The sequence below is a fragment of the Vicugna pacos genome, chromosome 14 (genome assembly GCF_048564905.1).
Source record: "Vicugna pacos chromosome 14, VicPac4, whole genome shotgun sequence".
NCBI lineage: Eukaryota > Metazoa > Chordata > Mammalia > Artiodactyla > Camelidae > Vicugna > Vicugna pacos.
This window is the reverse complement of record NC_133000.1, coordinates 27263138-27284963: the sequence shown is the minus strand read 5'-3', so window position 1 is coordinate 27284963 and position 21826 is coordinate 27263138. Positions and strand designations below refer to the sequence as shown.

Here is a 21826-nt window from a genome sequence, read left to right as displayed (position 1 = left end):
AGGGAACCTTTTAATGCATATTTAGTTTGTTATAATATTACCATTTCGATAAGTACTTTCCTCAGCTTTCTTTTTATGTTTAAATATTACAATATTAATTTGTTATCAAGCATCCTAGTTTCTTGTCCCTGAACCCTGTCTGACTTTTCTTGCTTTTGATATATTTTATGAAATGTAAAGTGTAGTCTGGCTTTTAGAAGGCTGTTGCCAACCTCTCTGATTTTATTGTTGTTGAGAGATCAATTTCTGCCGTGAGGTAAAAAGTTGTAGTGTCAAGTAATTGGGTATAATGCTTCTTTACATTCAATTTTAATGTCTCTTTTATAGAGAACTAGTTTATATGTCATATTCCTGCTTGGACCTGAGTTTTACTTTAGAGACTTAGATTCTACTGTGTAGAATAGACTTATTTAGTGGGTCCAGAAATAGTTGATTTGAGAACTTCTGTGGGCTCCAGTATTCTAGTTACAGTTGTTATATAAGGGGCGATAAATTTTCAGTGTGTCTGTGTTCTACTGTTTATTACTCAGATGTGATTTACTTGGATTGATATGCTTCCTAAATTTTATAGTGGGTTCCAGCAGAAGCATACCAAGTGCAACAAGCTCTTTTTGTTATATTAACATAATTTAAATTACTTTGTATAGTTTGTTAATACGGCAGCTTTAGGAATACTAGGTTTATTCTCCATAATGATTGAAGGTGACAGCAGTATGAGTAATCGTAAACCATTTATAATGGCTTTCAAATATCTTTATGGATATACTTTTGAATATAGAGATGGCTGAGCATTCACTTTGAAGCCTTCACTGTGAGGTACTGACACAGGAGGCCTGATGAAGGGTCTGTCCGTGCATCTCAGTGCTGGCCGAGTAATTGGTACTCTCCAATTACCCTGTCTGTGCTGATTTCAAGCTTCCCTACTGCATGTGAAATAAGGATAAATACAGAATAGGACGTCAAAAAGGCAAACAGTTAAGAAGGATGCTGTAGGTGTTTTCATGAAACATGAAAACAAGGTTTGAAATGCCTACAGGTAATCCGTATGTTGCTGATAGTGGAGAGTAAATTCTTCACTTTTGAAGTAGCATCTGGTTTGAAAACACCAACTTGTATTGAGGTTTTTTTCATCACCTTAACTGTGATAGTGATCTTCAGTCTTTCCTTTTACAGGGGAGTGTCTTCCTCCCCTGTATTCTTGAATTAGTTATTTCATGGTTTTCAAGGAGAAGTGATGAGTAAACTAGTTTGACAAGAGTCTGCCAATCCAAATGGCAAATTGTTTTTTTGGGGTGGTTGTTAAAGTCAGAAACTCAGAATATTTGTAGGTGATTAAGCTGTATAAATAAAGGAGTGCATAATAAAGGAGTGTATAAATAAAGTGTATAAATAAAGGAGGTGGAATTTTTTAAACAATATTTTTATTTTTCATGCAACTATGTTACATTTGGATTTTACTCTTATTTTCTAAGGAATGTAATATTGTGTCATAAGAAAATGGTATATCTTTGTATGTGACTTAAATTTTTTTTTTAATTCTGTACGTCATCCTGCTTTTGATTATTGGGTGAAATTTTATTTTTACCATTCTGTTTTTCAAAGGCCACACATACACATATAAAGTCATACATACAAATATATATACAAGCACATATATACAAAGAAATATGCATAAACATCATATATATCTTTTTCTTTTCCACTTTTTGAAAGACAGATTGTTACTGTGATTTATTATCCTAGGCTTTCCACATCACTAATTTCTACTAAGGCTGTTTTTTAATAATCAATATCAGCTGCTTTCTATTGGCAGTAATATACTAATTACATTCATACTCTGGTTATATTAATGGGTTTATGGAATAGAGGCAGTTTGATCCAGATAAAAACACTCATTTAAAAGTAACGATGAAGCTCTTTAAAAAACAATTCAGCTTTGAAATTTAAGAAGTTGTTAACATTTATAAGGGTGCATTTTAGTGGTTTGGGAGATTCTTCTAAAACATACTTTTTCAATATTTTGACTAATTTTTTCAGTAATCGTTTTCTTTTTGTAGACTGGAGTCTTCTCTCTTTAAACCTTGCTTACTTGCCCAATTTTTGCTCTTTGGGACAGTCCACAGTGAGGCTTACCCAGTGGTATGCTGGTAAAGGTTTAACAACCAGGTCTCTGGATGAGGGGAGCTCTGATTGACAGCATTTGCTGATTTCTATGGTGTCAATATTTCCAACATCACAGATTTTAAGCTACTAACGTGATGTCACTGGACATGGGGCATGGAAGAGCAGGGCACACTCAACTCTCACCAGCCAAATGCAGGCTAGGTTCAGCACACCACTGGCTCATCCTGTCCACTGCTGCTTCTTTCACAACTTAGATTATGAGTCATGAATGATTTTGGGTACTGTGTTCTTCCTTTATTGTATTTATGACTGGAGTATGACAAGTGCAATCTGTTTGTGAGTATAGAATACTGACTTACTATATAACTACCCTTCTTTCTGCTTTTCAGTTGGGTGGAAAGCTTTGGCCGTGAGGGGCTTGGATTATTACTGGACATTTTGGAAAAGCTGATTAGTGGCAAAATGTAAGTATTGCTAATCATTATTTCCAGTTCAGCTACATTTGCATGCCCAGTTATGATCCCAACACTGATATATTTTATGCCAATGCAGACAAGAAAAAATTGTAAAGAAGAATCAGCACAAAGTCATACAATGTCTAAAGGCCTTGATGAATACACAGGTATGTACATAGACAATTGTATTGTCTTTGTTCTTCATCAGTTCTTAGAGAAGTCTTAGGGAAAAGAGATGTGTAATATGGAATTTGCACTATGCATGATGCATTGCTTTGATAAGCTGTTCAGTACATAATGGAAAAATATTGAATTGTATTGATTTCTAGTTTTGTATCAAATCAACTGTCTCTCAACAGGAGAAACTTGGGGATGAATGGACCTTCTTCTGGTGCTTAACTCCTCATGTGCAGATTACTTTTCTTTCCCTACTGTCTTCTGTTCCTACCTCTCTACCTGCCTGTCTGTTCTCCCCTCTTCCTCGCTTCCTTCTTCTCTTTTACTTTTCAAAAGTATAGCATGAATCACCTTTAAAGTATGATTATTAAATATGGTCTGCAGTAATACTTATTACCAAAGAATTAAGTTGGAAAGACAGATTTCATAATCTTGGAATTTAAACCTTTAATGAGATTAATGTAAACAGACACGTGCAGGTCCCAGAAGTGGAGCAGTGATGCTTAGTACAAGTACGGTTGACCTTGGAACATGTCTTTAAACTGCATGGGTCCACTTATAATGAGGATTTTTAAAAATAAATACATATTTGTACTGTAAATGTGTTTTCTCTTCCTTATGATTTTTTTAAGATAACATTTTCTCTTCTGTAGCTTACTTTATTGTAAGAATATAGTATATAACACGTAACATACAAAATATGTGTTAACAAATGTTTATGTTATGGGTAAGACTTCCGATCAAGATTAGGCTATTTGTAGTTAAGTTTTCGGGGAGTCAGAAGTTATACTTGGAGTTTTGACTGCATGGAGGGTCAGTGCCCTCTGTGCCCCTGTGATGTTCAAAGGTCATCTGTAACATTGAGACCAAATAAAATACGGTGGATCGGCAGAGTTTATATATTTTAAAGAGAATTCATTAGAAGAGAGAAATACTTTACGCTCTGTACTGAAGTTGGGTTTGCCTGACGGTGCTGTTTTTTTTTTTTTTCCGGACTGTTAACTTTGGAAATTAACTCCAGCTCATGCCATGTCTTTAGCTCCAGCATCTAAACAAATCTACCTCATGATGTGTGGTAGCGGTGGGTGCTTCCATTGCCATTAGACAGCAGGAGAGGAAATTTTACCTATGGTGGCATGATGATTTGTGTTTTATAGTGAAACTGTGCCTTTCTGATTAATTTTAATTTTTAGTATTTTGCCTTATTCTCAGTTTTAAAATAAGCCTTTAGAGGACTTCCTTCTTAGGTACTTGTACTTAAATTACTAGCATTTACATTTCTTCTTATTAAATATAGCAAGTATTTATATTTTCTAATTATTTTTCTTATTGACTTATTGATTTTTTGCCATTTTCTGGGGCTAAGTTTTTTGTTTTTAACCCGTGAAATATTTTTTCCCTCCCTGCTTTTCCCAATCAGGTATGATTTTTCAAGGAAAATATCTTATGTGGAAATCACAAGTCCTTTCTATGTTGAACTCGCTGTTCTATGAGAATTTGATTTTTAGATATGTAGCCTTTTGTGGAATATGTTTTAAGAGTAAATGAATAAAGGAACCAAACTGCTCATAAGGAGACATCGCACCACACTAAGTGTGTAGCACTGCTTTAGGGAGGCCCCTTCTAACGTGAGAACGTAGAAACTGGAAATTTCATTTGTGATGTGGAGGCTGAGAGTAGAGAAAATCCAGGAACATTTTTCCAAACCAAAGGGGCATTTGGATCATAACTGGAATTTGAGAAGACTATCGTGGTTTAAGCGAGGTGGTATGTAGAAGGTAATATTTCTGCTTGGTTTGAGATGGAATTGGGAAAGGAGTAAACTTTATGTATTTATATTCTAATTAGTATAATGTAATTTATTATCTTTTAATAATAGGTTATTTTGCTTATAGTTTTTTATGTGGAGCTGGAATATATTGTCTTTTACATGTCTATTACCTGTCTATTACACACCTATTACATGTCTATTAGTATTACATGCTAATACAAATAAAAAGTTACTGATACTTGGAATTGTATTATAATGTCAAATTCTAAACCTAATTATATATGAAATTGTTTGGTAGATTTTTTTGTACATGATTGGTTGATAGTTTCTCCTGTACCTCATTGTGCAGTCTTTATAGAAGTTCACTGAATGATAAAAATATAGGCTTTAAAAAATTACAATACCTTATTTGGTACTAGTAATTAATGATATAATTTCTATTATGAGCAAATCTGATAGTGTTACATGAAACTGAATTTTTATAACACTAAATTGAACTTTGTAGTAGTTTTTAAATAGAAGTAGATTTTGAATAAAATAAAAGTCAAGATGAAAAGTTACATATCTTTAAATTAAGAAGTAATTAGAACAGGGGCTTCATTTTGTCAGTTAATTTTTTGTGTATTCTTGAAGTGTGCACTGACAGTGAAGACGCCTTGGTCCTGAAGTCAGCTCCCTGCCCCATGTTATTTCTGCTGCTAGGATGAACTCACTGTGGGTGGTTATTCAGCACCACTATTTGTGTATTGTTGGGAATCCTACACAGGAATTTAGGATGTTAACCTCCCCCTACCCAACATGCCTCCAGTGGCCTGAAATTCCGTCTATTAAGTAATAATAGGCCTCAAATAGAATGCAGATGGAACTTAGCACTGTTCCTTAGTTGAGGTCATGTGAGTTTTCATATGATCTGGAGTGGGCCCTTGACATTCAGTGGAAAGACATTCTTAGACCTTCCAAAGTCTGTCACCATCTCTCTAACCTTCTAATAGCCTTCATTTAATGTACTTTAAGTGCCGGCACTGGTAAGTTGTCTATTTCTCTCACAGTCATTGAGTTTTGTTTTGTTTTGTTTACTTTTATGTTTTTTTTTAATAATTGAGAGTAATTTTATGCAAGTAGTCAGCAATTCTGTATTTAGTTCTAGATACTCAGTAGTGGTGATCTGGCCTCATTCCAGTGTTAAAATGAGCACTGCAGTTTTACATTAGCCAAATCAGAGAATATTGCCCGTGATGGAGCTTTGGGGTCACAGGATGTTGGTCAAAACCATGAACATCAGAAAATGCTCCTATTCTACTCTTGACACATGGTTTAGGGCCAGAGGACTGGGCAGAGAAGGTAGGTGGTATCACTTGGAGGAAATCAGTATGAGTTGTTGCCTTGAGTGGCTGGAGAAGTCAGAGGATCGTAGATCCGGGAAGGGCAGATGCTGACTCAGGCCAGCCAGGTGGGTGGGAAGTGAAGGGAAGTGCTGGAGGCCAGCATTACTCAGTCTCAGGTGTATCAGGCAGAGCCAGCCCTTTGGTGCTTGGTAATCATTGGCTGATTGACTTTTTGAATTGGATCTAAGTGGTACTTTATAAGCCTCTGACAGTTCCCTGGAATGATTATCAAGGCATATTGTAGTCTCTGGCCCCATGCCTGCTTTTTCTTTCTTTGTTTCCAGTTATGGAACAGCCGAGGGCATCACAAAAGTGAGCATTTCCTGGCTGGTTTAATTGTCTCTTTGTAAATGTTCCTGGTCACCAGTAGGAGAGAGAAGTCTCTTCAAAAATCATACCCTTGGGCTATTAACCCTTCTGATTGTACTTCCTTCTTGTACCTGTGTTCCTTAGGTAGTGGTTTAAAGCAAATGCAGTATTTCATTAACAGTGTGAGACTTTTCTACATAAATGCCATATACAGATGAGACAGGAAACTTACAAGTAAGATTTCGTAACAATCAAAGCATTTGGGTCTAAGCTTGTTATAGGCTTAACTTTGGTAATTAAGCCATAGTTTACAGGTTTATAATTGGAATTTAGGTCCTTTTTAGTGCTTAGTTGTAATTTTAATCAACTAATTTCTCACTCTTTAAAAGGATCCTTTAGGATGTATGATAGATAAATAGTACTGTTTTATTGCTTCTATTCATCCTCTGTTATTTAATATTTATCTTCCATAGATTGTTAGTGGGGCCCTGAGAGATGGCCCATCCATCCTTAAATCAAAACACTAAGTCATTAACATAACTCCTTATCTTCTAATTGGATGTGATATCCTGGCAGTAGCAAACTTTGTCCTCATCCAAAATTATCCCATTTATGTAATGTGTTTACAACTGTGTTGTCTTTCTGATGACAAAATATTATTCTGATCAGAATACATACACTCCTGTGGCTATGGTATCACCCAGCTCACCTCGCAGCTTCGGCCCATTTGTGAAGTAAGTGTTGCCGGTTAGGCACGCACTGTGTTCTTGTGGTTCCCATTTGTCGCTGTTGAGCTCTTGAAATGTGGCTAGTCTGAACTTAGTTGTGCTGTAAGTGTGAAATAACACACTGGATTTTGAATACTTATGAAGGAAAAAAAGTGAAAATATCTCACCAATAAATGTTTTATATTGATTATTAAAATTATAATATTTTGGATATGTTGGAATAATTCTATTAAAATTTGTTTTATTTTTTGCTTAAAAATTTTACACTGCACATGTGGTTCACATAATATTTTTCTGGGCCATCGGTCTTTGCATTTACTTGTGGTAGAGTACCTCTTACAGATTTTTCCCCAGGGAAGCATCTCATGGCCTAACCGTCTGGTTGAGTATCTGTCTGTCCATTTTATATGTTTCTGTTGGGAAATCTCAATATTCCTCACTGCTTCTCCCTTTCTCCAGTTGGCTGCTATCAGTCATATTGTTGTAAAATCACATTTGAGGGGTTATACATATTTGACTGGTTCTCATAGTTCTTAATATAAAAAAATTATACATTTTAAAAATTCTTTATTTTCTGGCTTTACTACATGTACAAATACCTTATAAACACTTTAAAAAAAACCCCACATTTCCTTTAGCGCAGTGTTTTTCCAGCTAACTACTAAGATGTAACTTTTTGTTTCCAAAATATTGTAGTATGGCTTGGAAAGAATTATGAGTGAAGAGAGGAGTCTTTCTTTATTAGCCAGAGCCATTGATCCGGAGCAGCCCAGTATGATGACGGATGTGGTTAAACTCCTGTCTGCAGTGTGCATTGTTGGGGAGGAAAGCATGTAAGTCTTCTCAGCTTCTTTCTCTAATTACATAATCATTTCAGACAGTTTCATTCATATAATGTTTTAACTACTCTATTTTAAACTAGAATTTACTTTAACTAAAGAAAGTCTATTTAAGCAGCTGATTGAGATTCTTATTGGCTAAAAAGAAATGTTTGAATAGTGATTATTTCTCTTAATCAACTATAGTACTTACAGGCTAACAGGTTTCTCTGAAAAACTGATTTCTTCATTATATTTAAACTGTTCAGAGTTCAAACCTTAAATAAAAATTCTAAATGAAAACTTTAAAAAAATGTGTGACTTGATTCTGTTTTTTACATGACTTTTTTTCCAGGTAGAATTAATTCAACAATAATTGAATAATTGATAATGTAATGGTTGAGGGTACAACGTCCTTGACCATAAAGTGTATACTGAAGTTTTAACTTTAAAGACATTATCCACAATTGCTAGTGCTGTAACTAAAAGACTATTACATACATATTAAAAGATAAATCAAGAGAAATCCTTTTTCTTTTTAAGGAAGATTGGGATTCTTACTACGAGGAAGCATTTTCAAATTATTTAAAATACCTTTTCTAAAGTATAGAGATTTAAAAACTGAAAAACAAAAGAACAGGCAGAAATAGCCCTCTTCATATAAGGGCAGGCAGAGCCCTGTAAGTGGAGCCTCCTGCACACGTTTGAAGGTTGTGCTGTGGAGGTCCTGGGGGGCGGTGACCCCTGCACTGCTCAATTTGGACTTAGTTGTGAGTCCACAGGGGCGCCTGAGCCCTGGCCCTCTGCCCCCAAACTACTTGTAGTGTGTATTGTGGATGCAGCTCCCGCTGCAAAGCCAGGAGCACAGCTTCAGCACGTTCCCATTTTAAAAAGGCCATATTAATTTTGCTGTGGAAACTCAAAGTGAATTTAATGTTGACACGTAGGTTACTTCCTGTGTTCCCCCTCCCGCTTCTCCTCCTCCTTCCGCTTTCCCCTTCCTTCTCTGCTTCATGTTTATTCTTACCTCCTCTTCTTCCCTTTTCCTTCCCTATCCTATCCTTCTTCCTTTCCCTTCTTTTTTATACCCTCTCTTCTCTTCCTTTCTTCTCTCTTTCCTCCTCCCTTCCCCTCCTCTTCCTCCACTTCCACCTTATTTTTATTATTTCTTGATTTCAGAATGGGTTATCAAAATGATGTAAATATCTCTTAAGACAGCACGTCTCCACCCAGTTTAAAACTGTGGATTTTACTGTATGTTGGGTACCGTTGACATAAGTCTTCTCCAAAGAAATAGCAAGTATAGTTTTTCCATAACTGTTGTTCTTTGTATTTGACTATAATTCCTTACTAATGTTTATTTTGGGCTACCAGAACTTCATTTACTTATACTCAAGAGGTTATAGGATTGTAGTGGTTAAGAGCATTTTTACAGTGCTCACTACACAGACTGGTCTTAGATCTTTGCTCTAGCATTCTACAATTTAGTAGATGTGAGACCTTAGGCAAATTGCTTAATCCTTTTTCTACCTCAGTTCCCTAATTTGTAAGGTGGGATAACAATACCTACTTCATAAGATTGTATACGTTAAAAAGAGTTAATATTTGTAGCCTGGTTCAAATAGAGCCTGATGTACATGCAGTAAGCAGTATATGAATACTTGATAAATAAATAAGATCATGGGGTTATTATGAGGAATAAATGAACTAAAACATATGGTTCATGTTGATACATGCTATATACTCAGTAATCTACTTTAAAAATGTTATTGGTTGCCTAGGAGTAATGTCTGGGGTTTAGTAGATCAGTCTGTTGTATTATGTCATTTGAGTTGTTTGATGTTTGCAAGTTAATTAATTTCAAATGTCCCATTAGCCTTGAAGAAGTTTTAGAAGCTTTAACATCAGCTGGAGAAGAGAGAAAAATGGACAGGTTTTCTTCTGTTGTGGAAGGTCTTCGGAACAATTCAGTTCAATTGCAAGTAGGTTTCATGCCCATCATTCATATTGTTGTAACTCGTTTCTGACTGACTTATAGTAATACTATAATGTGAAATGCCATTTACTATTTTATAACAGTTTAAATAAATGTATAGAATTCTAACTTATACTACATCATAATTTATCTTATAGATATAACTTGATGTATACCATGGTTATTTCCTTAGGTTCCTAGAAGTTGACTAGCTAAATTCTTCTGTGAAATATATAATTATAGTCCATGAAATATTCATTCTATTTAATCTGAATAGTTGGTTATTATAATTTTTAAGAAGTTTTGGCAATTAAATGAATTATGTCTTCCTATTATATTCATTTTTATATCTGAAAAGTTGAGAGTTTCCATGAGTAAAGAGACTAGGGTACAGGTAGGGATTTTCAAAGATTTGTAAGTACTCCCAAAAAGTCGCATTTTGACTTAAGACATTATACTATCCAGGCTGCATATCTAGTATTCATTTAATTTTCCCCTTTTTTTTTAAAGACACAAGAGTTTTATTGCTGTAATTATTGTTACAATCATTACTAATTAAACTTGGTTATCTTTAAGTAATTATTGATACCTAATTCCTACCTACAAATTTTTAAAATTTAATTGGTGTGTTTGGGCTCTGGCTATTGGGATTTTTCAAGATCCTCAAGTGATTCTAATATGCAACAAAAATTTGGAAACCAAGGTGCTGGTAGCTATGAAGTAAATCTATTTTACACTTGATAGTAAAATATTATAGTTTTAATTTTTATTTTAAAGCTCTGTGTACCTTAGCCAACCTAACTGTTTTTCATTGTGATAGGAATAGAAAAGCCAAATCTTCGTGTCAAAAAAAAAAAAAAATAAACATGGTATTTGATGAAAAATCAGAAAATGTTAGGGACTGTCAAATGAATAATTCATTCTCACATGTTTGTGAATCCACTTCTGATGACAGTGTTTGAGAATGGCGGTTGGGAACCCTGTGTGATGGGTTTCTTGGGCAGCAGGCGGGCTTGAAGGTCTGAGTGCGTGTGTGGTCACTATTGCATGGGTCCAGTTATGACCTTCTGGAAAAGCACCCTCCTTCCTCATCTTGGAGTTGGGGCCGGGCTGTGTGGTCCAGCGCTGACATCGCTCCTACTCCTTCTGAGGTTGTCTGGTAGGCTGGTCTCTTAGTTCATACACCATTACCCTCCTCGGCCTCTCCTACTCTCTCACTGGCCCCAGATTTCCTGTTCACCCCAGGACTAATGAAGAGTCAACCCGAAAGAAGCTTTGTAGGGAAAAGCTGAACAATTATTTTATCTGAATTCTCCTCTAGTACTCATGTACCCTGTACTTATACAGTGTTTGTGCAAATACCAGTAGGTTATTAGATCAATTTTGGTTATTTGTGCAACATATTAGAGATCGTATCTAATATTTGAGATCTCAATTATGAAATGTAAAAGTCACATGTAAACTTTATCCCCCAAATAACAACCCTTATGTCCTACTGTATACTTTTTGTATTTAATCACGTAACATGTTACTGGATTAGCTTTAGTGACTCTGGGTCAGCTCCCAAATCTTTTCTCCACCCCAGTTTTCTCAGTTGTAAGACAGCAGTAATCACAGTACCCAGCTCATTGTTGATACAGGGATTACACAGGATATGGGTTTAAATGCTTAGTATGCTGTTTGGCCTGTTAGCAGAACTGTTCAGTAAAAGTTGGCTTTAAAAAGTAATTTTGGTAAATTAAAAAAACAAAGTCAGTGGAGGTTAAATGTGCTCTTCATATTTTTTTTTTCAGAAACATTGCCAGTGTTGATATGAAAATTGATGCTTAACATGCAAGCATTTAATGAAAACTTATTAGTGAAAACTTCTGTTCACACAAAAACACATACACACATTTTTATCACAGCTTTATTTGTCATAGCCCTACACTGGGAACTACCCAGATGTTCCTCAACAGGTGGCTGGTTACACTGTGGTACACCTGTACTTGGAATACTACTCAGCAACAGAAAGGATTGAGCTATTGATACATACAACAGCTTGCGTGAATCTCCAGAGAATTAATTCTGATTGAAAAATGCCAATCCTGAAAGGTTATACACTGTGTGATTCCATTTAGGTAATGTTCTTTAAAAAGCCAAATTATGGAGAGCCATTCTCAGAGAACAATTAACTGGTTGCCAAAGGTTTGGGATGGGATCTGGGAAAGTGTTCGATATGGCTCTAAATAAATAGCCAGAGGGAATCTTCTGCTATTCAGACAGTTTTGTGTCTTAATTGTGGTAATAGTTACAAATCTGTACATGTGATGAAATTGCATAGAACTGTACATACATACACAAATGAATGTATAGCCAGTTATATCTGAATAATCTTTGTGGATTGCACCAATTTCAATTTCCTGGTTTTGATATTGTGCTATAATTATGCAAGATGTTACCATTGGGAAGAATTATGGGAAGAGTATTCCAGACCATCCTGTACTTTTTTTTTTTTTTTGGCAACTTCCTATGAATCTATAATTACTTCAGAGTAAAAAGTTCAAAAAATCTTGGTAAACTGGGGTCCCAACTTTTTTTCTTTACAACATTACGTTATTTGATGTTTGAAATCTATGTAGGAACAGGTAAAGGAGGGCTTATTAAGAACACAGCCAGGTTTTGCCTAGGTATATGACATGATTGACTTATTATTGGAAAGTTTTGACTATGACAACCTTTAAAGTTTTGGTTACTTGACATATTTAATTTGTTTGGCTACCAGACATTAAAGTAAATCAATCGGGTCTTTTAAAATCCTAATTGATTACCATAGGAAGTTGAAAGCACACTACATGAATCAAAAACATTTCTTGGGTAAATTTATTCATTTCTGTTATGAGTATTTACTCTGATTTTGCTGAAGATGCTATATTATGGAAGAAATATTTTTATAGTTAGGATAAAATATAAGAACTATCAATTAAAAATTGGAAATTAAGATGACTATTCTATAGAAGACATTAACACTTGAAATGAAAATATATTTATCTGAAGAATTGATATAATTTTGAAGTGATTTTTAACAGCATTATTGTTATAAAATTTGTATCATAAAATTTATCTATTTAAAATGTACAGTTCTGTTTTTTATGTATATTCATGGTTGTGCAATTTTCACCACAATCAGTTTTAGTACATTTTTTGTCACCCCCAAAAGAAAGTCCTCACACCTTGGCCATAGCCCCACTATACTCTCACTCTGCCCAGGTCTAGGCAACCAGTGCTCTGCTGTCTCTGTGTAGAGTTTCATATTGTGGATATTTGATATAAATGGAGTCATACAATATGGGATCTTTCCTGACTGACTTCTTTCGCTGAGCAGAGTATTTTGGGGTTCATCCATGTTGTAGCATGTTATCAGAACTTCACTTTTTGTTGTTATTGCCAAGTATGACCCAATTGTGTGAATCTACCACATTTTGTTTATCAGCCATCAGTTGGTGACCATGTGGTTTGTTTCTACCTTTTGGCTATTTGGAATAATGCTACCGTGAACATTTGTGGAGATGCTCTCTCTCTTAACGACTGCTTATTTGCCATATTTCCTGTTAAGGAAACAGCGGTTGGGAGGAGAGGGGCTAGCAGCGACCTCTTCCTAGGTGCTTGTGGAAGTCACTTATTGGATTCAATTCCTGAGAAATTTTTACCAGGAAATAGGTGGCTGGTTATCTCTGCTTTTATGAAACTAATTGCCTTAGTTGTGGGTAATTGTTATATTTTCTGTTGTGCTTAGTAGTGTTGTTATTTTTTTGATGTCCTATAAGCACTAAAATTTCTTGATATAGTTTTTAAAGTTTAATTTCATAAAGAAGTAAAAGGTCATTTTAGCATTATTGAAATTCATTTTCTTTCTCATTTTTCTGATAAATTCACAGGGTAAATTTGTGTTGTCTTGACTAAGAATAGACAATTTGAAGAGTTGTTCCAAATTCTAATTTTCCCTCCTGAACCATTTTGTTGTAGGTTTTTACTCTTAAGTGGATATTTCTTATTATTATTAAGCTGAGTGTATGAAGTAGCTAGAAGGTAGCAAGCTTAAGTTAAGAGTAAAGGTATTATTTTCCAGATAGCTAACTTAAGGGGAATAAAGTAAGTAGATTCTCTTTTCTGGAATTCCTTATTGTGTTTTATTCCCTTTAAAATGATCAAGCACGGCTTTAGTAATATCTAAATACTTTCTGAGTGTTTCTGAATTTAATACAAATAAAAAATATTTTAGAACTAGCTGGTTATCGGTTTTCCCATAAAGCTATTGCTCTAAGTATCCATTTTATTCCATTAGCTATATAAAAGCTGCATTTATTAAAATGTACTAGAATGATATTAACAAATCAAATTAAAAATAAAACGTTTGTCTCTGAATAAAATAGAAACCAGTTGTTTACTTTTAAATTAGAGAAAGTGGAAGATAGTAAAATTTAACAAAATCTTCATTGTTCTTTTATTGCGAGGTATATTTATTCCAGAGTACTTTTTAAAGGAGGATTGTTACATTTTCTTGAGTCTGATAATAATAATAATGATGATAATGCGACTGCCTGTGATTCTGATAGAATTAAGCGTATTTCCACCCCTCTCCCCACACAATATAGTAAGTAAGTAGAAAACTAAGTACCAGAAATAATTTAAAATAAAATTATTCTCAGGCCTCAGAGAATCTTACTGTCACACTTAACAGAAAAGAAAGTACAAATATAAATATTGCATTAAATGTACTCTGCTTTCTTTTCTCAAGTTTGTCAAGCAGAAGTTTTCATTTTCAAGCAAAGTAGTCCTCTTTAGTTACTTTAAGCAGGAAATGGGACTAAGGACCTTACAGAATTTCCAGCAGGCCCAGGGGACAATGTATGGACAGTGTGTAGCTGTAAGTAATGCAGAAGAAGAAATACCAGACCACACCGAGGAATGTTCTGATGGAAACAGCACCCCCAACACTGTGCTGTGGTCAGCACCTGAGACACTGTGGCCAGTGGCCAGTGGAGCTTCCACCACGGCACCAAGCCCTCCATCACAGGGTCCAGTGAGATTGGCCCCTTGTGTTGGCCAGGTCTTCCTTAGAAGACAGTTGGAATAAGTGAGGGTGGACCAGTCTCTAGCATCTGTCACACTTTGATTTTAATTATTATTATTATTTTCCTTTCTGTGTGTCTTCTCTCTTGTTAGAGCCATGCTTTACTAGAGTGTCAGAAGCATCACCTAGATTTAAAGTGTTTGTTCAAACCCATGTTGTTGGTCTTAAGGCTGATGGAATTGTGGTAGATTTTGTCAGGAAAAGAAAGTGTGGGAATCCTGGTGTTTTGAGGGTGGCTGTTTGGCTTTTCTGCATGTATGTCCTCTGTGTATGTGTCCCCAGGCCTGCAGGGACTGTTCAGTCTTCCCTTCCTGTGGCATCTTTTTCATCCAGTCTTCTTGGACTTGTGTCTGGGGAGTGTCAAGATCACGAAGGGTCTGTAATTTTAGGACACTTGTAAACTGACATGTTAGTCTGCACAGTAGCATGGTGGTGTCAGAAGACAAGAACTCCTAGGTTAAAAACAAAGGACTTTGTTGACCCACAGCCAGAGCAGTAGCTGAAGTATCAGCATTCTCAGCCCCAGTTTCCAGCTGCAGTGGGTTGTGTTAGAGGAAGGACACCCTGAGCTTAGAGAATACAAACTCTTCCCTCATGGGCGGGAGTCACTCCGACTGATGCAGACTATGGTGGGCTCTGTTCAGGCTGTCTCCTAGAGCATTTAATGAAGCTTGCTGGTCAGCAGTACTTCGGGCAGCACGTTGAGGCTGACCTGCAGTAGATTGAGGTTGACCTGCCATATTGACCTCAGCCAGGCTTTCTGGGTCCCAGATCTTGTCAACTGAACAAATCCTGCAAACCATCAGGGTCTACCTCAGAATACCAGGAGGCTTTCTTCATTTTTTTCTATTGCTCTTTCTGCCTGCCCTGAGGTGTTAAGGATTGCACAGACTTCTCTTTGTTCAGCAAAGAGGACATTTGGGGCAATTGTTTCATCCATAACAATAATGGCCAGTGAGTTGAGGCTGACCTGAGTGCCTTCGGGACTGATGTGGTGTCACTGACCACTTCACCTAAAATCGAGGACACATTTCTTACTACCTGTTTTAATTGGGTGACTCGTTGTAGGGCCAACTGTTGGCAGGTGCACATACAGAGTGATCAGTGTTCTCTCCAGGAAGCTCCCCAGAATAACCAAAGACTACTGCTCTGGAGGGAAGAGGCTGTCTGTGTCTTCCCAGGTGGTTTGCTGTACAAACATCCTTGTAAAGGTCATGTAGAAGAAAGGCTGTCTATACATCTACTTGCAATATATGCAGAAACTCAGGAGACCCAGGGAGAATTGCCTGGCAGTGGAGAGCAGACCCCTGACCCTCCTCCGTCACCGTCTTGGCTCGTTTTCCTTCAGTGCAATGCTCCTGGTGGTCTGCCTGTGCTTGCACTGTGCCTTGGTGTAGAGTGAATGGAACAAAACCTTCACTAATTTTGGTTCATGTGATACTACAGGGTATTTCCCCTACATTCATCACTGACAAAAGTGAAAACATGTTTTCTAAAGTTTCTTAACAGAGAGAAGAGTGAGTTCTGTTCAGAGAACAAACATGAATCAGGGGAGAAATTGAGAAGCTTGTTTCAAAGGGGCGAAATTATTGTTCTTGTCTTTAGTGCTTTGATGTCAGCTGTCAGCCTGTGGCATCTATAGTTTCTGAGTTTGATTACTTAAAATATGCTTAAATCCTTTTATTTAATTGCCTTCAGGTTTCTAAAAATTTGATTCAGTGTATTCCTTAGATACGGATGGTTAGCTGTGTTTTGACTGTATTTCCGTGGACCAATTATTTATACTATTGCCTAGTAAAAATAACTCTGGTGATTTCTTTGCCCACTTTGAAATATATAGTTGTTATTCTCTTTAGGTTTTTTTTAAATTGTAGTAAAATATACATAACATTAAATTTACCATTTTAGCCATTTTTAAGTGTACAGTTCAGTGACGTTAAGTATGTCGTCTTTGGGCTTTGTAAGATCTAGTGACGGTGTTGCTGAAACAGTGGATGGGGTGGTAGATGTATCCTTCTAAGATTCGGTGGACAGGGGTGGTTGGTTTGTCCTTTCAGGATTTCTATAGTGGATATTTCTCTATCCTGGGATGTATTTTCTAAAGACACAAAAACCAGGAGCGTGAGCCAAGTCTTTGGTGTCTCTGAAACTGTCACTGGGGGAAAATTGTGTCACTGGGGGAAAATTGTGGTCTTAACAAGCGTCTCATGGTTACATATTAAAATGCAGAGGGTGGTCGCATTTAGAAAACAGTGAGAAAAAGTGAAACTGCTCTGCTAAATACGAACTTTCATTTATTATACTCATGAATTAGACAATTTGAAAATTTCAGCTCTTGCTGAAACTTGCTTTGTAGAACCAAGCCTGTATTAATTTGGGTACCTTGAGAAGCAAGGGATTTGATGTGCAAGGGACTAGAAGAAATGCCGCCAAGGGAACCTGGAGAGGGAGTTGGGGGAGCCTGGGAGATGCCAAACTCAGTGCGAAGCGGGGAGGGAAGGAAGAAGGGTTGAGTGGAAGTGTCGTAGGCTGCCATGCAGTTCTAGGAAGCCTTGGCAAGATGGATGGGGAATCCTCCAGCTGAAGACCTGAGTATGCCAGGATGAAGCTCATTTTATTGTTCTTGCTGTGGTCAGACGCTGCCCGTGGGAAGTGTGGCTCCAGCTCCCGTGTTGTGATGGACGTCTCGGGGCAGCAGCTGGGGCTGTTGGTCATGTGTACTCACTGCAGCCAAAGGCTGAGAGCTGTATTCTCATGGCTGCTGCAAAGACAAGTTTTCTTAACATTAAAGAAGAAACAACTCTTCAATCTCTATGGATTTCATTTACTTCAATTACAGAATAGATCCTTGAAAATTTTGATTTGGTCGAATTTTTCTGTGTCTTGGAAAGTAGGGAAAAATGGTATTTTTTTTAATATAAAAATTGAAATTTTTCCCCATTGTGTAAGTTGTTGAGGTTCATTAACATATTTAAAACAGAGCAGGAAAAAAATCACTCTTAATTCAATTATCACTGTACTTTGAAATATGTTATTGGGAAGGAATTGACAAATACGACATTGAAACAACCCATAGCTTAAATTGCCTTTTTGGATTTAGCAGAGTTTGTTAGCTTCTGCTTGTTTTGTTTCCCCTCCTCCTTAAATGCTCAAACTGTACCAAAGTGCATTTCGCCGAAAACCAAACGAAGGTCTTCCTGTAATAAGTAGTCATAAATTGATTTACTAATTCCTTTTGTTTCAAATATCTCCTAACCCCCTCAAAAAAATTAGTGTTAACTCAAGTTACTTTATTTTACTTTTCCACTTTTAAATTGAAATATGGTCAGTTTGCAGTGTTGTGTCAATTTCTGGTGGACATGTTCCCCTATGTTCATAGCAGCACTATTTACAATAGCCAAGACATGGAAACAACCTAAATGCCCATCGACAGATGACTGAAGTTATTTTAAATGTCAAGTAAGTTATTCTCCCATTTAATGGTGGATACAGAGTATAGCAGAGCATTTATTTTTAGGATCATGGTTGGGGTATGATGGAAAGATTGATTTAATTCCTCTCTGTTTTGAGTCTTTTTATTGAAGTTTGCAGCAGTAGGGTTACTGTATCAGTATGACTCAAAATGTTGAAGGCATATTAATATTACTGGACTGGTAAATAATATGCCATTAAGCTAACAAACATTAAAGAAATAGAGTAAAATAATATTCTGGTGTGAACTCATATTGTCGTATGGAGCACACTCCTAAGTATAAACTAGTGGGTAACATTTTTGTCTGGAGCGTGCTGCCATAATACAGTTTTTGTTCCGAAAGTTTTTGTTTGTTTTGGTAGGGGCAGGCAATCAGGTTTGTTTGTTTGTTTGTTTGTTTGTTTGTTTGTTTAATGGAGGTACTGGGATTGAACCCAGGGCCTTGTGCATGCTAGGCACACACTCTACTACTGAGTTATACCCTCCCCCCAAACTTTTTCACTTATGCTATAATAGATTACCAGAAAGATAAACTTAACTCATGACTGAAAGGTAACTACAAAGTTTCACAGTTAACCCGTCAGTTATTCAGTGATGCTGTGTACTGGGTTATGTTAGATATTAGAACTATTTACATGAATGAAATACACTCCTGCCCAGAAGAAGCTAATACTTGGGAATTTAAAGCTGGCTAATGTTTCATATGAAAATTTGCAATGCTAGGAGCTTCAACAAAATGGTAAGACACAGAAGAAATTGGTATCTCAGGAGAGTGTCTGAATAAATGTTTAAAAACCCAGGTTTGTCTCAAATCCAAGTGTTCCTGTTCATCTAAATTAGACTTCTTGAATTCTGTAGTTTATTTCTCTGAATCTGAACATTTAATTAGAAGTATAAATAAAGTTGTAGGACTTTACATCTGTTGATACACTTTTCTATTTCTGTGTTAATGTAGTCTGTTTAGTTTTTATTCTGAATTAGTTTATTTTGAATTAATTTTATTCTGAATTAGTCTATGAGACTTTAAAATTCTTTGGAGTTTTTCGATTTGCACTGGAGGCAAAATATTTTTCTGTAAGCATCATTTACTCATTTTAACTTGATAAATGTGAAATTTGATTGTGCGAAGAGACACGGGTGATTTCTGCTATGGGGTAGGGAAGATGAAAGTGTAACCTGTATCTTTCCAGCCCCAGATAGTACTTTTTTACAGATTCTGATAGAAGTTTTATTTAAGTTCTTTACTAGTGCTTGTTTCCAGTATGAAGTTAGCTTGTGAGGCTGAGATGTTTTTGGTGTAGGATAGCCATCATTTCACTTGTGAAAACATCTACTTATATTCAGGATAAACATGTTGAACAAATGTAAACTCCTATTGCTTTTACAGTTTGTCGGATGCCCTTTCAGTTCCTTAAGCATAATCGTGGAGGAAGTTATCTGCACTCCTGGCCTTTGAAAAAACTGGACAGGCCTGTGGCCAGGGCTCAGTCATCAAACCTGTTGGTGGACCTGGAATTTTGTGCTTAAACTCGTTCATCCCAAAAGGGTCAGAAACCAAAGATTAAAGATGCATAAAGTGTTTATTTTTTTCTCCTATTTGTTTTGGGCATAGTGGTAGATAGCAGTAAATTAAATTGTGTACTGTAAGAAATTTTGCTGCTGTGTCCACATATGAAGAAACCTCACTTCATTTTCAAGGGCAGAAAGCTACTTTGTTGATTAAGTGATACATATTCTGGTGTGTATCTTTGTCTTGCTGTTTAACCTCTTTCTCCTTCTAATGATTTTCCTTTGATCATTTGCCTTGTTCCTAAGATTGCCTTTGACAAGCTCTATCCCTCATATTGAATATCTTTTGAGATTTCTGCTTACAGTTTACCTACTTTGTCCCCCGTTATGTGCTTTTACCTTCTGGTTTAGGACATTGCTGACAATTTGCCCACTGTTTGTAATTACCTTTTTGGCTCCTCATTTTCCTAATCCTTGGCTGTGTGGGCTTTGCTGGTCTCAGCCTTTGTAGTGCATTTTCAGTCTGTTGCCGCTCTTGAGAAAAGCCTCATCTATCCTGAATTCCAGAGGGGCATGTGTGTTCGTGTGTGTGCAGACATGCCTTGACAGCCAGAATTTATGTTAAAAATACCTTTTCTCATGTAAGGCTCCTTTTTGGTAATTGAGACAAGAGGAAAAAGTGAGTTTATAGCATTTGCTTTCCAATTATTAGAACTGAGTCCATGATCTAACACCTAAAAATGTGTCTTACATATAAAGCCTGTTTAAACTAAAGGTTAACAAGCTGTATGTCTAAAGTATAAAGATGCATTTGGAGTGAGGAGGAGACTATTTTAGGGCCAATTATGGCTGTATGCTTTCATTTACTGGTTGCATATGGTATGTGTGAGGAGGATACTGTTTTCCAAGTGAAACAGCAGTTCTGTCCCCTTGTAGAAACTTCTTGTCAAGTCACCAATTTGCCAAATGCAGTAATAATTGATTAGTCATCTTATTTGTTGTATTAGAGCATTTGACACAGTTGATCAGTTTCCCCGTTGGGACACTTTCCTCCCATATTTCCGGATTACCACCATCTCCTTGTTTATCTTCCACCACATTGGTAGCTTTTTTTTTTCACTTTCCTTTAACTCATTTCCCCAACCTTCAAATCAAAACCTACAGGTGAAATGTCCCAGTCAGTGCTTGTACCTCCTCTTCCCTCTCTATTAGTCCCTTTGTTGCCAGTGGATGTAAGTGGTGTTCCAGGTTCTTGTCCTGTTCCAGAAAGAATTCAGAGATGAGATGTGGAGGTAAAGAAAGTAAAGTGAGGATTTATTAAAGGATGGATAATACACTCTCAAGGGGAGAGCAGGCAGGCTCAGGTGAGCTGCTGCCCTGTGTTTCTTTGTCAGGTTAATTACGTAGGGTGTTAAAATGAATGGGCGCAATATTCATTGGGGAGGGAAGCGTTTAGGGTCGTATTCCCTGAGTATCATCCTAACTCCACCTTCCCAGAGGGAGGAGGGATTTTTGTCCTTATTTAGTCTGGATCAGAAGTGTCATGGTGTTGGTAAATGATGGATACTTCTAATCTACAAGGCTAATTTTATTGGAATGAGGGCATAATGAGCAAAAGGTTACATTTGGACACTGGAAATTCCTGCCTTTTCTTACCTTTCTTTGTCAGTCTCCAGGCAACTTGTCGCCCCAAAATGTGTGACTATTTATCAGCCCAAACGTCCCTGCTTTTCATTCTCTGCCCAGGGACTCCTGGTGCTTACATGATATGTGGTTTCTTACATTTGACCCGTGTCCCTCCTTTTTGCCCAATTCCTTCCATTCGGTCTGTGTCGCCTGTTCTCTGCTTGTATCTAGCTATCTGCCTGTTCTAACACCTTGATGAATCCATCTAAGATCTTGGGTTTTATGTACACTTGCTATAGTAATCTCTTTCTTGAACTGGAGTCTCCTATATCCAATTTCCTTCTCTATGTTTTTCAATGAGGAT

At 36.6% G+C, this 21826-nt stretch overlaps 1 protein-coding gene across 7 annotated transcripts in view; it reads left to right on the top strand.

Annotated features, from left to right (window-relative positions):
- The window catches only part of DIAPH3 (diaphanous related formin 3), a 473996-nt gene that overhangs the window by 133329 nt on the left and 318841 nt on the right, over positions 1 to 21826 (top strand). For 6 of the 7 annotated variants that reach the window (XM_072976641.1, XM_072976639.1, XM_072976638.1 and 3 more), the window contains 4 exons: positions 2514 to 2588; positions 2677 to 2746; positions 7646 to 7782; positions 9644 to 9749. In XM_072976641.1, the coding sequence (XP_072832742.1) occupies positions 2514 to 2588; positions 2677 to 2746; positions 7646 to 7782; positions 9644 to 9749 (388 nt within the window). Of the gene's footprint in view, positions 1 to 2513; positions 2589 to 2676; positions 2747 to 5428; positions 5553 to 7645; positions 7783 to 9643; positions 9750 to 21826 lie in introns of those variants that run through there. The other variant, XM_072976642.1, reaches the window with a different exon arrangement.